At 60.7% G+C, this 16,204-nt stretch overlaps 1 protein-coding gene across 1 annotated transcript in view; it reads left to right on the top strand.

The window, feature by feature from the left end:
• Positions 1–12,162, top strand: part of ULK1 (unc-51 like autophagy activating kinase 1) — a 77,320-nt gene extending 65,158 nt beyond the window's left edge. The window contains exons 8-27 of the mRNA XM_011961383.1: positions 197–255; positions 336–418; positions 652–702; positions 1,098–1,186; positions 2,328–2,475; positions 3,597–3,657; positions 4,495–4,584; positions 5,113–5,238; positions 5,777–5,925; positions 6,029–6,115; positions 6,569–6,837; positions 7,078–7,271; positions 7,635–7,744; positions 7,821–7,964; positions 8,888–9,072; positions 9,266–9,438; positions 9,528–9,646; positions 9,979–10,136; positions 11,102–11,237; positions 11,310–12,162. Of these exons, the coding sequence (XP_011816773.1) occupies positions 197–255; positions 336–418; positions 652–702; positions 1,098–1,186; positions 2,328–2,475; positions 3,597–3,657; positions 4,495–4,584; positions 5,113–5,238; positions 5,777–5,925; positions 6,029–6,115; positions 6,569–6,837; positions 7,078–7,271; positions 7,635–7,744; positions 7,821–7,964; positions 8,888–9,072; positions 9,266–9,438; positions 9,528–9,646; positions 9,979–10,136; positions 11,102–11,237; positions 11,310–11,365 (2,487 nt within the window). The 3' untranslated portion in view covers positions 11,366–12,162. The remainder of the gene's footprint in view (positions 1–196; positions 256–335; positions 419–651; positions 703–1,097; positions 1,187–2,327; positions 2,476–3,596; positions 3,658–4,494; positions 4,585–5,112; positions 5,239–5,776; positions 5,926–6,028; positions 6,116–6,568; positions 6,838–7,077; positions 7,272–7,634; positions 7,745–7,820; positions 7,965–8,887; positions 9,073–9,265; positions 9,439–9,527; positions 9,647–9,978; positions 10,137–11,101; positions 11,238–11,309) is intronic.
• Positions 12,163–16,204: the final 4,042 nt, after the last annotated feature.

The following is a 16,204-nucleotide window of genomic DNA, read 5'->3' as shown; positions in this document are numbered from 1 at the left end:
CCCCGAGAGACCGTCGGCGGCCCCTCCCCGCCCCCATGCTCGCACCTCCAGCAGCAAACAGCGGCGCCAGCGCCCGGTATCCCCTGGGCTTCGCAGCGTCTGGGGCAGGGACCGACTGGGGACAACGCGCCAAGACCCCAGGGGCTGGTCCCGCTCGGCCGCAGCCCCGGCAGTCAGGCTGTCCCCGTCCCCGCAGGCCAGCAGCCCCCAGGACCTGCGCCTGTTCTACGAGAAGAACAAGACGTTGGTCCCCATGTAAGCGCCCTCTTGCCTTCTCTTCCCTCGCGGGCTCCGGCCCCGCAGGCCCCGCTCACAGCAGCCTCTTCTCACCCCAGCATCCCCCGGGAGACCTCGGCCCCGCTGCGGCAGCTGCTCCTGGCTCTGCTCCAGCGCAACCACAAGGAGCGCATGGACTTCGGTGAGCGCCCACCGGGGGTGCAGCCGGAGCCCCCCACCCTCCCTCCTTGCATTTGCTGATGTGAGCGGAGCCCACCCGCTTCGCACCCAGCCCCACGTGCACACTGCCCTTTCCAAAGCCAAGCGCAGGCAGGGGCTCCACCTCTGCCCGGGCAGGTGCCCACCCTGCCACTGGAGCTCAGGCCCTGGGGAGGCAGGGCCCTCCTGAGGCCTCACTCCTCCTTCCTCCTGCAGATGAATTTTTCCATCACCCTTTCCTCGATGCCAGCCCCTCCGTCAGGAAGTGTGAGTTTCTGTGGGTCCTGGGGCTCTGGATGGGCCCTACACCCCATCCTCCTGGGGCCTGGTTAGGCACTGAGTGTGGGGTAGAGGGAGCAGGACTTGAGCTGCGGCCAGCTCCCAGGGAGGGCGGAACACCCGGCCCTTTACTCTGCTGCAGCGGGGACCCCAAGGCCAGGGTTTGCATGATGCAGCAGGCTTGGGATGGGGATGGGGTGTTGGAGGGGCTGGTGCTGCCCTGTGACTGTCATGGGGTGGTCCAGGAGGGAGCCTCCCGCCCTGCTGGTCAGGTTGTAGCGGGAAGTGCAGGGGATATGATTGAGCTTGTCCAGTCCGCGGGTTGGCTCAAGGGTAAGGAGACAGGAGGATGGTCCAGACGGACCTATGCATGTTTCTCTCAGCCCCGCCTGTGCCTGTGCCCTCGTACCCAAGTTCGGGGTCCGGCAGCAGCTCCAGCAGCAGCTCCACCTCCCACCTGGCCTCCCCGCCGGTGAGTTGCCGCCCCAGGGGCCTGACAGCTTCTCGCCCCACTCAGCAGTCAGGGGCTCCAGCCCTGGGCCCCCGCGGGGACGTGCTGTGACTTCTGTTGTCTGTGTGAGTCACGAAAGACATGGATGAGTTCATTCTGTCAGATGGTGAAGCCCCACAAACAGGCGACGGCCCCTCCCAACACCCACAGCCCTCAGGTCCCAGAGGCCAACAGGGCGGCTGTTTGGTCTGGTCCTGTCTTTGGTTTTGTGCTGACGCAGACAGAAGTAGCGTATGGCCTTGGACCACTGGCACCTGCACCCCTGGTCTCCTTTGTGGTGTCTTCCACTGGACTCAGCATGGGGAGGGTTGCAGGGTGATGGCCCCACATGATGGTGGCACTCCCTGTGTGACATGGGAGGGGTCTGCAGAGCACCTGAGTCGGCCATGAACCCCGTGCCTCTGTCCATCTGACCTGGAACCTGGCTCTTGGGCATGGTGTAGTGGCTGGTGGTAGAGTTTTGTGTGTGGGCTCTCCTGGCCTGGCCCCCTGCTCTGTGACCAGGGATCGGTCCTCTGACTTTGGTTGTCTGCCTGTATCATGGCCGGAAGCTCAGATGTGAGGGGAGCGTGGCAGCACCGCGCTGTGGGGAGGTGTGGCCCTCTGCACAGCTGCCCTGGGGCACTTGGGGCCTTAGCCACCTCCGCATGGATGGTGTGCGCTGGGCCTTAGCATGGTGCTGGCCTCAGAGCAGGGTCCACTGGGGGTGGCAGCCTCTTCACTGGACACGCCCCCCACGGCACCTCGCTCTCTTGGCTATGCAAACGGAAAAGTGAGGTGCAGAGGGCAGGTGGTGAACAGCTCCCCAAAACAGGGCCTCCCAGAGCTTCTGGGAGCTGAGGGCTTCAACCCACCCGGCTGCATGGTGGGAGTGGCTCATCGGGGGGCCTGTCCCTGCGAGGTCAAGGCCGGCCTTTGAGTGGAGTCCTGTGGAAGTACAGAGGAGAGCAGAGCACAGGAAGAAATATGCCCCCAGCCCTTCTCAGCCCCAGCGCCCCTGATCTTTACTGGGGCTCTGGGCCATCCCAGAGGAGGGGGGATTTGCTCTCCTGAGTGTCTGTGTCCCCGAGACCTGTTCACCAGCCCTTCCATTGACTCTCAGTCCCTGGGCGAGATGCAGCAGCTGCAGAAGACCCTGACTTCCCCGGCTGACGCCGCTGGCTTCCTGCACAGCTCCCGGGACTCTGGCGGCAGCAAGGACTCCTCCTGTGACACAGACGACTTCGTCATGGTCCCCGCGCAGTTTCCAGGTCAGCGAGAACGCTGGGCTCGGAGGTGATGCCTCAGGTGCAGTGGGGACAGTGTACTGCATGTACTGGATGCACTGTGTGTGGCCCATCTCCACTTACGGGCAGTCAGGGTAGGCCCCTGGGAGCCACCGGCATCAGCTCCGCTTGGATGGGGAGGCCGTGTCTCTTAAAACCACTCTGGGAATCAGAGCCGGGTCCTCCTAGTAGTCAGTAGGAGGTTGGAGGCTGTAGGCCTGGTCCCCCCAGACAGTGCTGCTCTTCCAGATGGGTGGGGGCCGCTCACCTCCTGCTCCTCCCACACTGCTGCCGTGTACCCCTACCTTGTTTCTCAGCAGCTCTTATTGCCGCCACACCCTGCAGGTGGGTTATTCCTTGGCTTTTGGGGAACCCCTGCTCCATGGTGGCCAGGGGCTGCCCACGTGTTTGTTGAAAGAAGGTGCCTAAACTTTTGGAGCAGGCCTGGGGTCTGTGGTTCCTCCGAAGGCCCTGCACTCTGTCCCTGGCTGTCCCAAAGCTCCTGGAGGTCTGGGTTGGCACTGGTCCCCGTGTCTGCCAGGGACACAATGACTCATGCAGAGCCCTCCGCATCTCCCGTCAGCATGGCTCCTGCGGGGGTGGGGAGGCCTGAGCCAAGCCCCACACAGACCCGGGGAGGGCCTTGGTCCTTTGCCAGCTGTCAGGGCAACAGGAAGACAGACACCGGGGGCCGGGCAGAGCCTCCTTGGGGGCGGGAACCTGGGTATTCCTGGACGGGGTTGGGCCCAGACTTAGGGCTGTGGATGCCTGACCTCCCCCGCCCATCCTGGAGTTGGCTGAAGGCTGTAGGGCAGGACCCCAGGGATCTCTGGGGCTGAGGACACTGGAGACAGGAAGCACACAATCCAAGTGGGGATAAGGGGGGCAGGCAGCGCTCTGGTCTCCCGGAACTAGCCTGGGGCTGGCAGGGAGGAGGCAGTTTCTGGACCGTACCGCCCAGGCCCTGCACCCCGCAAGGCCACTGTACAAGCTGAGGCCCCTGCAAAGTGGAGTGTGTGGGGGGATCCAGCAGAGAGCCTCAGTGGTGTGGGGTGGCCCTGGGCAGGTAGCAAGGACTCCAGGCCCAGCTTTGTCTCCCCCTGCAGGTGACCTGGTGGCTGAGGCGCCCAGTGCTAAACCCCCGCCAGACAGCCTGATGTGCAGTGGGTGAGCCCCCATCCCTTGCCTCTGTAATTTAGGGGAGAGGAACTGTGGCCTTGGAAGTGGCCCGTGTTATCCCTGCCTGGAGTCATCAGCCCATTAGGGAGGGCTGAGACTGCCACGTCCACTGCAGACAGGGGCTGGTGGGGCACAGGGCTGGCTGAGCTCTGTGCCACGTGTGACTTGAAAATGCCCTCGACCGCCGGGCGCAGTGGCTCATGCCTGTAACCGCAGCACTTTGGGAGGCTGAGGCAGGCGGATCACAAGATCAGGAGGTCGAGACCACCCTGGCTAACAGTGAAACCCCGTGTCTACCAAAAATACAAAAAAACTTAGCCGGGCGTGGTAGTGGGTGCCTGTAGTCCCAACTACTCAGGGGGCTGAGGCAGGAGAATGGTATGAATCCTGGATGCAGAGCTTGCAGTGAGCCGATATGGTGCCACTGCACTCCAGCCTGGGCAACAAAGCGAGACTTTGTCTCAAAAAAAGAAAAAAGAAAGAAAATGTTGGCCCGTGGCGGCTCACACCTGTAATCCCAGCACTTTGGGAGGCCGAGGCGGGTGGATCATGAGGTCAGGAGATCGAGACCATCCTGGCCGACGTGGTAAAACCCAGTCTCTACTTAAAAAAAAAAAAAAAAGTGCAAAAAATTAGCTGGGCTTGGTGGCACATGCCTGTAGTCCCAGCTACTCTGGAGGCTGAGGCAGGACAAGAGCTTGAACCCGGGAGGCAGAGGTTACATTGAGCCGAGATTGTGCCACTGCACTCCAGCCTGGGCAACAGAGCAAGGCTCTGTCTCGAAAAAAAAAAAAAAATGCCCTTGGCCTCCCTTCTGCCCCACAGGAGCTCACTGGTGGCCTCTGCGGGCCTGGAGAGCCACGGCCGGACCCCATCTCCATCCCCACCCTGCAGCAGCTCCCCCAGTCCCTCAGGGTAAGCAGGGCCCAGGCTGGGTGGATGGGGCTGTGAGCAGTGCCCAGCTGGAGGCTGGGCTTCCTGTGTGTCACAGCCAGACCCGGCCTGCTGTGTCTGGAGGCTCCTGCCTTCTCCCAGGCCTCGCAGGACTGCAGGGTCTGCTGGGTTGTCCTGTAGAGGGGACTATAGTGGGAGGGGTATTGACAGGAGTAGGTGAATGAGGAAACCAACTAGGGATGCCAGGGCCAGCACAGTCCTGTTGTAAGCTCTGAGCCTGTAGGGCCGGGAATGGCCAGGGCCCCAGCCAGGGTTGGCCTCCCACTGGCTGGGTGCAGACTGGGAGTCCAGGTGGGGTGCAGGTGCCACAGTGCTGGTGTGTGTAGAGGCACAGAAGCCGGCTCTTTTCAGACCTGGCGTGGGGCCCAGGGTAGCCTCTGTCCTAGCTAGGAAGTCTGGGCCTAGGCTTTCTTCTGGTGCCCCAGCTCTATGACCGCAGCCTCTTGTGACCCCAGTGTCTGTCATGACGCTGACCTCTCTCCGCCACAGCCGGGCTGGCCCGTTCTCCAGCAGCAGGTGCGGCGCCTCCGTCCCCATCCCAGTCCCCACACAGGTGCAGAACTACCAGCGCATCGAGCGAAACCTGCAGTCACCCACCCAGTTCCAAACACCTCGGTGAGTGCAGAGCTCCCAGGTAGCCAGGCACGGCCAGGGCCGTATGTAGCAGGAGCCCTTCCACGGCTTCCACAGAGGGACAGGGTCGTCATCCATGTGCAGTTGTCTAGACTGTGGACTGGGGAACTCAGCACCACCATTCACTTTGTTGATGTCTTGGGTTTCTAGAGTTATTTTGATAGTTTTCTGATCAGTAAAATCTCTTGTGTTTATAAAATCAGTATTGACTTTGGCCAGTTTTAATAGACAGAAGTAAATGTTGGGAGGAAAGGGTACCTTTCTTTGAACTCCCACAGAAGGCTGTGTGGGCCAGTGGGTGTCTGGCAGGGCATGGAGATTTTAGGGTGAGGATGCCTTGGGTTGGTGCCCTGGGCAGGAATGCTAAGGGGCCAGCTGCTCCCACACACCCACAGTGTGGCCAGTTACCTGGACAGAGTGCAGCAGACGGGGAGCCATCTGTCAGCACTGTAGCCATTTGGCGTGGCATGGGGTCCTGGGCTACTGAGGCCTCCCCTCCTAATACCTGCCTTGTCCCCAGGTCCTCTGCCGTCCGCAGGTCAGGCAGCACCAGCCCCCTGGGCTTTGCAAGGGCCAGCCCTTCGCCCCCTGCCCACGCTGAGCATGGAGGCGTCCTGGCCAGGAAGATGTCTCTGGGTGGGGGCCGGCCCTACACGCCATCCCCTCAAGGTGCACCTGCAGGCTGGGGCCTGGGAAGGGGCGTCTCTAGGCGGTGGGCGAGGAGGCTGTCTCTGTCCCAGCTTGACCCTAGCAGATCTCTCCTTTCTCCAAGTTGGAACCATCCCTGAGCGGCCAGGCTGGAGCGGGACGCCCTCCCCACAGGGCGCGGAGATGCGGGGTGGCAGGTCCCCTCGTCCAGGTAGGTACAGTCCGGAGGTGGGAGGGGGTGCGAGGCTGACCTCCCTCACTCATGTTGTCATCCTGGTCTAAAACCCTTGCTTTTAACAAGTGAAGAGGAGTGGGAGGGAAGCTCATGGAACAGAAGCCAGCTGCCTCTCCAGCTCCTGGCTGTGTCCAGCTCCTGGCTGTGTGAGCTGGGGCAGATTTCTCACCCGCTCCGTGCCGGTCTTCCGTGCTGTCTGGGGGTCAGGTTTTACAGTGGCTTTAACAGGTTTAACCTGGGAGGCAGAGCTTGCAGTGAGCCGAAATTGCACCACTGCACTCCAGCCTGAGCGACAGGGCGAGACTCCGTCTCAAAAAAAACAGTGGGGACTTACCGTCTTACCCCAAGGGGCCTGCGTGTGGCAGCAGTGGGGCCTAGGGCTGGGCCGCTGGACCAGAAGGTCGTGACGAGGCCTGTCCTCCTCTCTAGGCTCCTCTGTGCCAGACCACTCTACCCGCACTTCCGGGCTGGGCTGCCGCCTACACAGTGCCCCCAACCTGTCTGACCTGCACGTCGTCCGCCCCAAGCTGCCCAAACCCCCCACGGACCCCCTGGGAGCTGTGTTCAGCCCCCCACAGGCCAGCCCTCCCCAGCCGTCCCACGGGCTACAGTCCTGCCGGAACCTGCGGGGCTCACCCAAGCTGCCCGACTTCCTGCAGCGAAACCCCCTGCCCCCCATTCTGGGCTCCCCCACCAAGGTAATGGGCACTGCCATGTGTCCAGGGGCACAGAGCCCTGGGGAAGACGGGTGGGAGTGACCAGGCCAGAACAAAGACTGAGGAAGGCAGCTCCGTACCTTCTGACTCCCGCCTGGGCTCGTGCTCAGTCCACTCCCACACACCTTGCCAGTTCCTGCCAACTTGGCCACCTCCCACAGGCACTGGGCCCCAGGGCTGCAGACCTGCAGGGCGGTCTTCACCCCATCTCTGTCCTCCTAGGCTGTACCCTCCTTCGACTTCCCAAAGACCCCCAGCTCCCAGAACCTGCTGGCCCTCCTAGCCCGGCAGGGCGTGGTGATGACGCCCCCTCGAAACCGGACACTGCCTGACCTCTCTGAGGTGGGACCCTTCCATGGTCAGCCATTGGGCCCTGGCCTGCGGCCAGGCGAGGACCCCAAGGGTCCCTTTGGCCGGTGAGTTGGAGGGAACAGGCCTTGGATGGGCTTCTGAGGGGGCTGCCCCTTTCCCCTGCATTGTTCTGCTCTGTACTTCTTGGTGGTGGAACAGGAAAAGCCTGGCCTTGCCCTTCTGTGGGTGCCTAGTGTGGCTGGGTGCCAGAGAGCCTGGTCCACCCATGGCTGGCCCTAGACCCCCAGCAGGTCCCTGTCCTGAGCCTCACCATGCCCACCTGTAAGCTGGGGTGACAGGAGTGTCTGCCTCTCGAGGTGGGCCAGGGGACCGTGCATTACGTGTGTCTGTCCTGCAGAGGGGCCCCTCAAGGTCCAGTTAGGGTGGAGTGGGCCGGGCCCCCAGCACAGCCCTGTACCCTCCCGCAGGTCTTTCAGCACCAGCCGCCTCACTGACCTGCTCCTCAAGGCAGCGTTTGGGACACAAGCCCCGGAGCCGGGCAGCACAGAGAGCCTGCAGGAGAAGCCCATGGAGATCGGTGGGTGGGGCTCAGAGGTGTGGGATGGGGGCGGCGGGCAGCCAGGATGCTCCTGAGCCCTTCCTTGCTCTCCCAGCACCCTCAGCTGGCTGTGGAGGGAGCCTGCACCCAGGAGCCCGTGCTGGGGGCGCCAGCAGCCCTTCCCCGGTAGTCTTCACCGTGGGCTCCCCACCGAGCGGGAGCACGCCGCCCCAGGGCCCCCGCACCAGGATGTTCTCAGGTGAGGGCTGGCTAGGCTGAGGCCCTGCCCCTTTTGGGGTGGTGGCAGCGCCCTAGAGGAGGGGGGCATCCTTTAACTCGGGTCGCTGGACTATGGCCCCCCAGAGCCCGGGGGTGCCTGAGGAAGCAGCTCAGGCCCCTGAGAAACCCACGCTCTGTCTCCCAATCTGCAAAATGGACGTGGTTCTGGTACCCGCCCCACAGGCTGCCCCTGTGAGTGACAGGTACTCGTTCCCATTTATCCCCAAAACAGCTGAGCAGGGACGGTGTCTGGATTGTGGCCTCCTTGCCCAGCTGCCGTGGGCTGTGCTGTGTTGGTCAGGAGTCGCCCTGATGAGCACGGGCCGCGCAGACAGGCGTGCCCCTCGGTTCCCCAGCCAGTGGCGTGTGGGGATGCTCTGGGCCTGGGGCTTGGCGGGGTCCCCACTGTGGGTTCTGCCTGGGGAGGGGCGGGCTTGTGGGCATCTGGTCCTGGCCAGGGGCTGCCGTCGCTGGGGTCACCTGCCAGCCCCATAGTGAGGGTGGAGGACTGCCTTGCCCTTTAGGTCCTTTTGGCCCTCGGGCCCACCCATATTACACAGTAGCACCCCAGGCCAGCCACCTACCCCATCCCAGACAGTGGCAGCTGCCCTTCTCCCAGGCAGATCTGGGCTGGGGGCCGGGATACCCAGAGGGTCCCTTGATGGGTACCACAGCCCTTGGCCTGAGCTGGGGAGCTGGGGACCTGGGGGTCGTGGTGAGTGGCAAGAGATTGAGTAGGGGCTCTAGGGACCTGCTCTGCTTCTCCTGTTAGAGTTTTGGGAGGTAACAGGGTGTAAACTAAGGCAGAGGCACATTGGGCCCTGGAGGTGTGGGAGCCTGTGGGGGATGGGGGCCACGGTGTCTGCTTGTCCTGGCATGCCCCTCACCGCCCTTTCCCCGCAGTAGGCTCCACTGGCTCCGCTGGCTCTTCTGCCCGCCACCTGGTGCCTGGGGCCTGCAGCGAGGCCCCAGCCCCCGAGCTCCCTGCTCCAGGGCACAGCTGCAGCTTTGCTGACCCCATTGCTGCCAACCTGGAGGGGGCTGTGACCTTCGAGGCCCCCGACCTCCCTGAGGAGACCCTCATGGAGGTGAGGGCTGGAGTGAGCAAAGGTTTCCATTCTGGCTGGAGTGGGTGTGGGCTGTCGGGTGGGGCACATCCCAGCTGCCCGGGCTACAGCAAGGGAGGGGACCCTGCCCTGCCTCCCCAAGGCTTATCTCAAGGGAGATAAGCCTCTTCCCAGCCCGGGCAGCATGTGCCACCCTGACGACCGCTCTCTGCAGCAAGAGCACACCGAGATCCTGCGTGGCCTACGCTTCACGCTGCTGTTCGTGCAGCACGTCTTGGAGATCGCAGCCCTGAAGGGCAGCGCCAGCGAGGCGGCCGGGGGCCCTGAGTACCAGCTGCAGGAGAGTGTGGTGGCTGACCAGATCAGCCTGCTGAGCCGAGAATGGGGGTGGGTGCTACCAGGGCTGGGGCAGGGTGGGGCGGGTGGTGGCCTGGGGGCCAGGACCAACCTGCCTCCTTTCTGCCTGCTACCCCCAGCTTTGCGGAGCAGCTGGTCCTGTACCTGAAGGTGGCCGAGCTACTGTCCTCCGGCCTGCAAACTGCCATCGACCAGATCCGGGCCGGCAAGCTCTGCCTGTCGTCCACCGTGAAGCAGGGTGAGGGCTGTGACCGCTCAGCCCACATGCCAGGTTGGGGAGGAAGCCCGCCTCGCAACTGTCCGGGTGACAGGGAGGCTGCCTGAGCAGGCCCCTGTGCAAAGGTGCAAAGGCCTTGGGGCCTGGCCCAGTGTGCAGAGCACAGAGGCAGCGGGGTCGAATGGCACCCGGGACAAGGTGCTGAGCCTGGCCGCACACTGAAGGCCACAGGGAGCCAGGGCTGTGACAGGGAGGGAGGGATGTGCTCGCTCAGTGCACAGGGCAGATCATGACCACTTCAGCCCTGCCCCGTGTCTGCCGCACCCTGAGCTGACCACCCTCGTCCTCTGCAGTGGTACGCAGGCTGAATGAGCTGTACAAGGCCAGCGTGGTGTCCTGCCAGGGCCTGAGCCTGCGGCTGCAGCGCTTCTTCTTGGACAAGCAGCGGCTCCTGGACCGCATCCACAGCATCACTGCCGAGAGGCTGATCTTCAGCCATGCTGTGCAGATGGTACGGGACAGACAGACACCAGTGGGGCAGGGGCCAGGAACTTCCAGGCCGGCTGTCTCCACTGGGAGGGGACCTTGATGCCCACCAGCTTGGTGAGACTTTGGGGGGTGTCACTTCTGGATTTCTTGAAATGACAGCATGATGCCCCCCAGTCTCCTGCAGGCACTTACAGCTTGGCCGGGTGCATCCTTGATTGCATGGGTGCCGTGGCCCATGTGCATCCTGCCATGCCTCGTCCTGAGACTCAGTTTCCCCAATTGTAAAATGAGAGACTTGGTCTTCAGGCCTCGTAGTCAGGTGTCAGCCTCCAGAAGCAGCACCTGGTCCCAGACAACCTGCCTAGAAGTATGGTGCACTCAGCTGGTGCCGTGGGCACAGGCTCCCTGCTTGGGCTCTGAAGAGCTTCCTCTGCCTCTGAGGTGGGGCCCCCCCTTTTTTTTCTTTTATTTTTTTTAAGAGAGGGTCTTGCACTGTTGCCCAGGCTGAAGTGTAGTGCAGCCTCTCACTCCTGGGCTCAAGTGATCATCTTGCCTCAGCCTCCCAAAATGCTGGGATTACAGGCAAAAACTCATGAGTGCCTGAGTCTCCTTTTTTAAGAAAATGTATGCATGCAGTAAAAATCCAGTCTGAACAAACATGGCAAAAGTCAGCCTCCCTCCTGCCCCTGCTTCCCACCCAGGCAGCCCAGGCAGCAGCAGTAATGACACTGACTGAGTGGTGGGCACTCTGTTGTCCTGGGGTGGGGCTGACAGTGCTGGCCAGGGTCACCTGGTTCCAGGCAGCGTCTCCTCTTGGCCCTGTGACCATCCCCTCTGCACTGCAGGCTGTGTCAGCACTCACCCCCCGATGTCACTGCCCTGAGGGCCTGTCTGCCACCCCTGGGCCACTGCCGTGGGTGCAGGGCAGCCCTCGCTGGGAGGGAGTGGGGTGAGCTGGCCTTGTCCAGCCTCTGCCCTCGCCCCCAGGTGCAGTCGGCCGCCCTGGACGAGATGTTCCAGCACCGTGAGGGCTGCGTCCCGCGCTACCACAAGGCCCTGCTGCTCCTGGAGGGGCTGCAGCACATGCTCTCAGACCAGGCCGACATCGAGAACGTCGCCAAGTGTGAGTGCCAGGCTGGGCTGGGGGCTGAGGGCTCTGGGCGTCTCCCTCACGCTCCCCCCTCTCCCTCCACAGGCAAGCTGTGCATTGAGCGGAGACTCTCGGCGCTGCTGACTGGCATCTGTGCCTGACCTTTTTTGGTCTGGCTGGGTCCAGGTATTGCCGAGCCCTGCAGTGTGGGCTCTGTGTTGGCTGGACTCCTCGGGACAAGCCCATGGCACTGATCGCTGGTGCTGAGCCCTGCCCTGGGCCCCACGGACAGTCAGCCTGCCGGCCTCCCTGCAGGTCATGAGGCAGAACCAGCACACCTGGAGCCACACAGCTTGGGGGTGTCTCCCATCTTGTACAGGTGGGGATCACAGAACTTCTGCCCCTCTGGCTGCCTGGCACAGCAGGCGTGGGTGCCACCACCCTCTAGCCCCGGGGCAGCCCTGGAGGACAGGCAAGGGCCTGAGACCGCTGCCGACTCAAAGCCAAAGCGAGCTCCTGCTTAGGGCAGGTCAGCAGTCACTGTGCCCAGGAAGAGCCTGCGGCCTCAGCGTCCCCCAGTCTCCAGGAGCCTCTCCCTCCGAGATACCCACCCAGCTTTGTCAATCACCCAAGCACTTTATGCAGATAGAGACAGAATCTGGACCTCACCAGGGACTGCTGGGCAGTGATTCCTGGCAGTGGCCTGGTGTTTGTACATACACATAAGCGGACACATGCCAGGGCCCCCAAGCCTGAGCACCGGACCACGGAGCTGCCCAGGTCTGGACCTCAAGGGGAGAACTGGCTCCAGGGTGAGTGGGGCCCTGGGCCAGAGGCAGAGGCAGTTCTTTGTTCAAGCGTTCCTCTAGGGACTGGCAGCAGTGGCACCGCGTTCTCTAAGCCCTGGATACGTCTTGTAATCTTTCACACTTTATTCCTAAAATGTGTCTTATTTTTATGCAGCTAATTTTTTCTTTAAAGGAGAAAACTTGTAGGTGTTTAAGAATTGGTTTTGGGAGGGCGAGGACTGGGCCAGGTTAGAGGCAGGCGGCGCAGGGGCATATGGCAGGCAGGTGAGGCTGCTCTGTGCACACCTGTGTTGGTGGCTGCAGCAGGACAGGTGTGTGCCCAGCACCCTCCCCACCTGGGCCTGGGGGCAGATGAGAGGAATACTTCATGCAAAGAATAAAGTAACATATGCAAAAGCTCCCTGTCCAGCTTTGGCAGCCAGCTGTGGTGTCAGCCCCTCGGCAGGGTAGGCCTGGTGACAGCCCTGTCCCTCCCTGCCTCGGCCTTGCCCAGGGCCACTGAGGGTGTCCGCAGAGAGGCCTGCCTTCTGGATTCCAGGCGGGCATGTGCTGCAAACCCTGCCTGGGCCTCCCTTGGTCTGCCCAGCCTGGATCAGTAGATACTTGAACGAGTCCCCAGTCTGCGGGAGGCAGCGGTGGGGCCATGGACCCACGCGGGGGGTCCAGGGTCACACGCCACATAACAGACAAAAATACACACGTGTGTGTTTTTCTTTGCAATACTTGAAATATTGCCACTGTGCTTGGACTTAGAAGAAGAATATTCCCGTGATTTCTTCCTCATCACCTTGATGGCTTTATTCTCACCTTGTGGGGCATGTTAGTATTTATTGCTTCATGGCCGCCTGGAATCTTGAGTCCTGGGGAGCTGGCACTGCGGGGATCCTGCCTGGCGTCCTGGTCCTCCTGCTTCCGTCGCGGCCGCGTGTGCGTGTGTCCAAGCAGGTCCTGGGCTCCTCAACTGCCGCCCCTGGTTGAATGTTCTCTTGATAGTGCTGGATCCTTTGTCTATTTTAAAGCAAATTTTGTGTGATTTCCTGCCCTTTGCGTTATATTGTGTAATATCAATTTAAGGAAATAAACCTTTGGAATTGTTGGGCTGGTGTCACCTCTTGTCTTCATTGGCTTGTCACTGTTCTCAGGGTTGTGTCATTTTCTTTCTCAGCCAAGGCACAGGAGCCCCAGGGCCCCCTCCATTGGTGCCCACCATGGCCGGACACAGCCTTAGGAGCAGAGCCCCAGGGCAGAAGCTGGATGTGTGAGGGACAGTGTAGACTCCTGTCTGCAGGAACCTCTCCCGCCAAGCTGGAGGTCCTGCACAGGGTGCACAGACTCCAGAGGGCAGGGCACCCACCTTGGGATAGCTTTGGGCACCTGCTTTGACTCCTCTGGGGGATACACCTAGGAGGGGCCACATGGAGCTCTGTGTGAATTTCCAAGAAGCCTCAGACTGTTTGTTCACTGCAGCCTCTGAGCAGCTGGGCCTCCAAGGCCTCGCCTTGTGGTTTTGATTTGCATTTCCCCAAGGGGTCCTGACGTTGAGCATCGCAGGTACTTGGCGGCCATTTGTGTGTCTTTGGAGGAACATCTAAATCCTTTGCCCTTTTTTTTTTCTTCATTTGAGACGAGTAACTCTTGCTCAGGCTGGAGTGCAGTGGCACAATCTTGGCTCACTGCAACCTCCGCCTCCCAGGTTCAAGAGAGTCTCCTGCCTCAGCCTCCCAAGTAGCTGGGATTACAGGCACCACTGCGCCCGGCTGATTTTTTGTATTTTTAGGAGAGATGAGGTTTCACATGTTGGCCAGGCTGGTCTCGAACTCCTGTAGGGTTTGCATTTTTTAAACTGGATATTGTTTTTGTTAGATAAAAATAACTTGCTAAAAACTGCTAACCGCAATAAGAAGTGAAAGTTCATTGAGAGGTTGGTGTTCTCGAGGAAGGGGAAGACAGAGACCTTGATTTCTGAGCCCAAGACGGGCTGCGTCCAAACAGCCTCCTCAAACAGGAACAGCTGCGCTCAGCACCGGGTGCGGTGTGCTGGGGCAGCTGCCAGGCCGTGGGCGCTGTGGTCCTCCTGGTACGTCTGTGACGTAAAGAAATGCCCAGTCACTGCAAACATGGAATTTAATATTTTTTAGAGCCGTTCCATAGTTGCAGGAAAATGGAGTAGGACGTAGAGAGACATCTGTCCTCTCTCCCGTCAGTAACGCGTCAGGTTCGTGCAGTGCCTTTGTCTCTGGTTGAACCCAATATTCAGATTTTAGATTTTCAAAAATCATGGACACTTCTAATACAACAGGTTCTGTGTTACCCCCCACAGTCCGCAGTTCACATCATGGGGTCACTGGATGTGCACTGGGTGTTGCAAAGGTGTCATGCCACACGTCACCCTAAGGTCCTCTGGGCTCTGCCTGTTCCCCTCTCCCAGCCTAGCTCCACTGGCCCCTCATCTTCCTGTCCTCATAGCTGTTTTTGTTTCAGAATGTCCCACAGTTGGAAACATACACTATGCCCAGGGCCTGGGAGCTCGTGTCTTTTTGTTTTGTGTGTGTTTTTTTTTTTTGAGTCTCGCTCTGTTGTCCAGACTGGAGTGCAGGGGCAGGAACTCAGCTCACTGCAGCCTCTACCTCCCAAGGTTCAAGCGACTCTTGTGCCCCAGTCTTCTGAGTAGCTGGGATTATAGGCCTGAGCCACTGCACCCAGCCTGGCTAAGTTTTGTTTTGTTTTGTTTTGTTTTTGAGACGGAGTCTTGCTCTGTCGCCCAGGCTGGAGTGCAGTGGCCGGATCTCAGCTCACTGCAAGTTCCGCCTCCCGGGTTCACGCCATTCTCCTGCCTCAGCCTCCCGAGTAGCTGGGACTACAGGCGCCCGCCACCTCACCTGGCTAGTTTTTTGTATTTTTTAGTAGAGACGGGGTTTCACTGTGTTAGCCAGGATGGTCTCGATCTCCTGACCTCGTGATCTGCCCGTCTTGGCCTCCCAAAGTGCTGGGATTACAGGCTTGAGCCACCGCGCCCGGCCAAGTTTTGTATTTTTAGACGGGTTTTGCCATGCTCAGGCTGGTCTTAAACTCCTGGCCTCAAGTGATCCACCCTCCCAGCCTCCCAAAGCATTAGGATTACAGGCATGAGCCACCGTGCCGGGCCTCATTTCTTTTTAGAACTGCATAGTATTCCATTGTCTGGAGGTACCACAGTTTTTCCATTCACCTGCCGACATATTGATTGTTTCCACGTTTGGGCAGTGGTAAATAAAGCTGCTGTAAAGGTCCATGTGCCAGAGCCAGGTGGTGAGGGGGGGCCCAGGGGAAGCCGTGGCAGTGCAGGAGGGACCTCATCCTTGCACACTCCAAGCCAGCGGGACCAGGCCTTGGTGCCTGCACTCTCACAGAACTGTGGCCCCCTGGGTGCCTGTCCATACCCCCTGCCTCAGTCCTGGAGCCTGGGCTGGTGGAGGGTTACCCTCCTGGGGGGTCATTTAGTATAGGTGAGCTGCCCTCCCACCTGGCCAGTTGCATCACCCTCCGGCCTCCCCTTACTCCCTGGGCCACCAGCTCCTTACAAGCCACACACAGCCCATTGAGTACCCCTTGGGAAGGGGTGTCAGATTGGATCCCTGGGGCTCCCATCTCACTCATAGCCAATGCCACAGGGCCCCACACAACCTGGCCCCGGGCCCCTTGGTCCTCTTTTCCTATCAGTCCCTCATCACGCAGCCCTGTGGTTTCTCTACCTGTATACTCCAGGTGGGCACAGTGCCCAGGCCCCACTGAGTCCTCACCTGTAGGAGGAGGTGCAGCCCCTGGAGGGCAGGAGTGGGGCTGCTGCAGACGGCTGGCTCCTGCCTCCCCACCCTTGCACTGCCAGGAGCATGCTCTCCCCAACACCTCCACGGCCCATTCCCCAAATTCAAGCTTGTGGTTGGCTGAATTGTGGCCCTAGATATGGGGTTAAGGATTTTGAGATTATGCCAGATTATCTGGGCGGACCCAGAATCATATGAGTTTCTCTAAGGGAAAGCAGGAGGACAGGAGGGCAAGCTTGGCAGAGGAGGCAAGGAAGTGGTGGGCGCAGTGGCCACACCTGGAATCCTGGCACTTCGGGAGGGGAGGCAGGCGGATCGCTTGAGCTCAGCAGTTGGAGATCTGCCTGGGCAACCTAGTGAGCTGGTCTCTTAAAAAAAAAAAAAAAAA

Source organism: Colobus angolensis, unplaced genomic scaffold, assembly GCF_000951035.1.
Source record: "Colobus angolensis palliatus isolate OR3802 unplaced genomic scaffold, Cang.pa_1.0 Scaffold115, whole genome shotgun sequence".
Lineage (NCBI taxonomy): Eukaryota > Metazoa > Chordata > Mammalia > Primates > Cercopithecidae > Colobus > Colobus angolensis.
The sequence above is the reverse complement of the archived record's forward strand: the minus strand, read 5'-3'. Positions and strand labels throughout refer to the sequence as shown.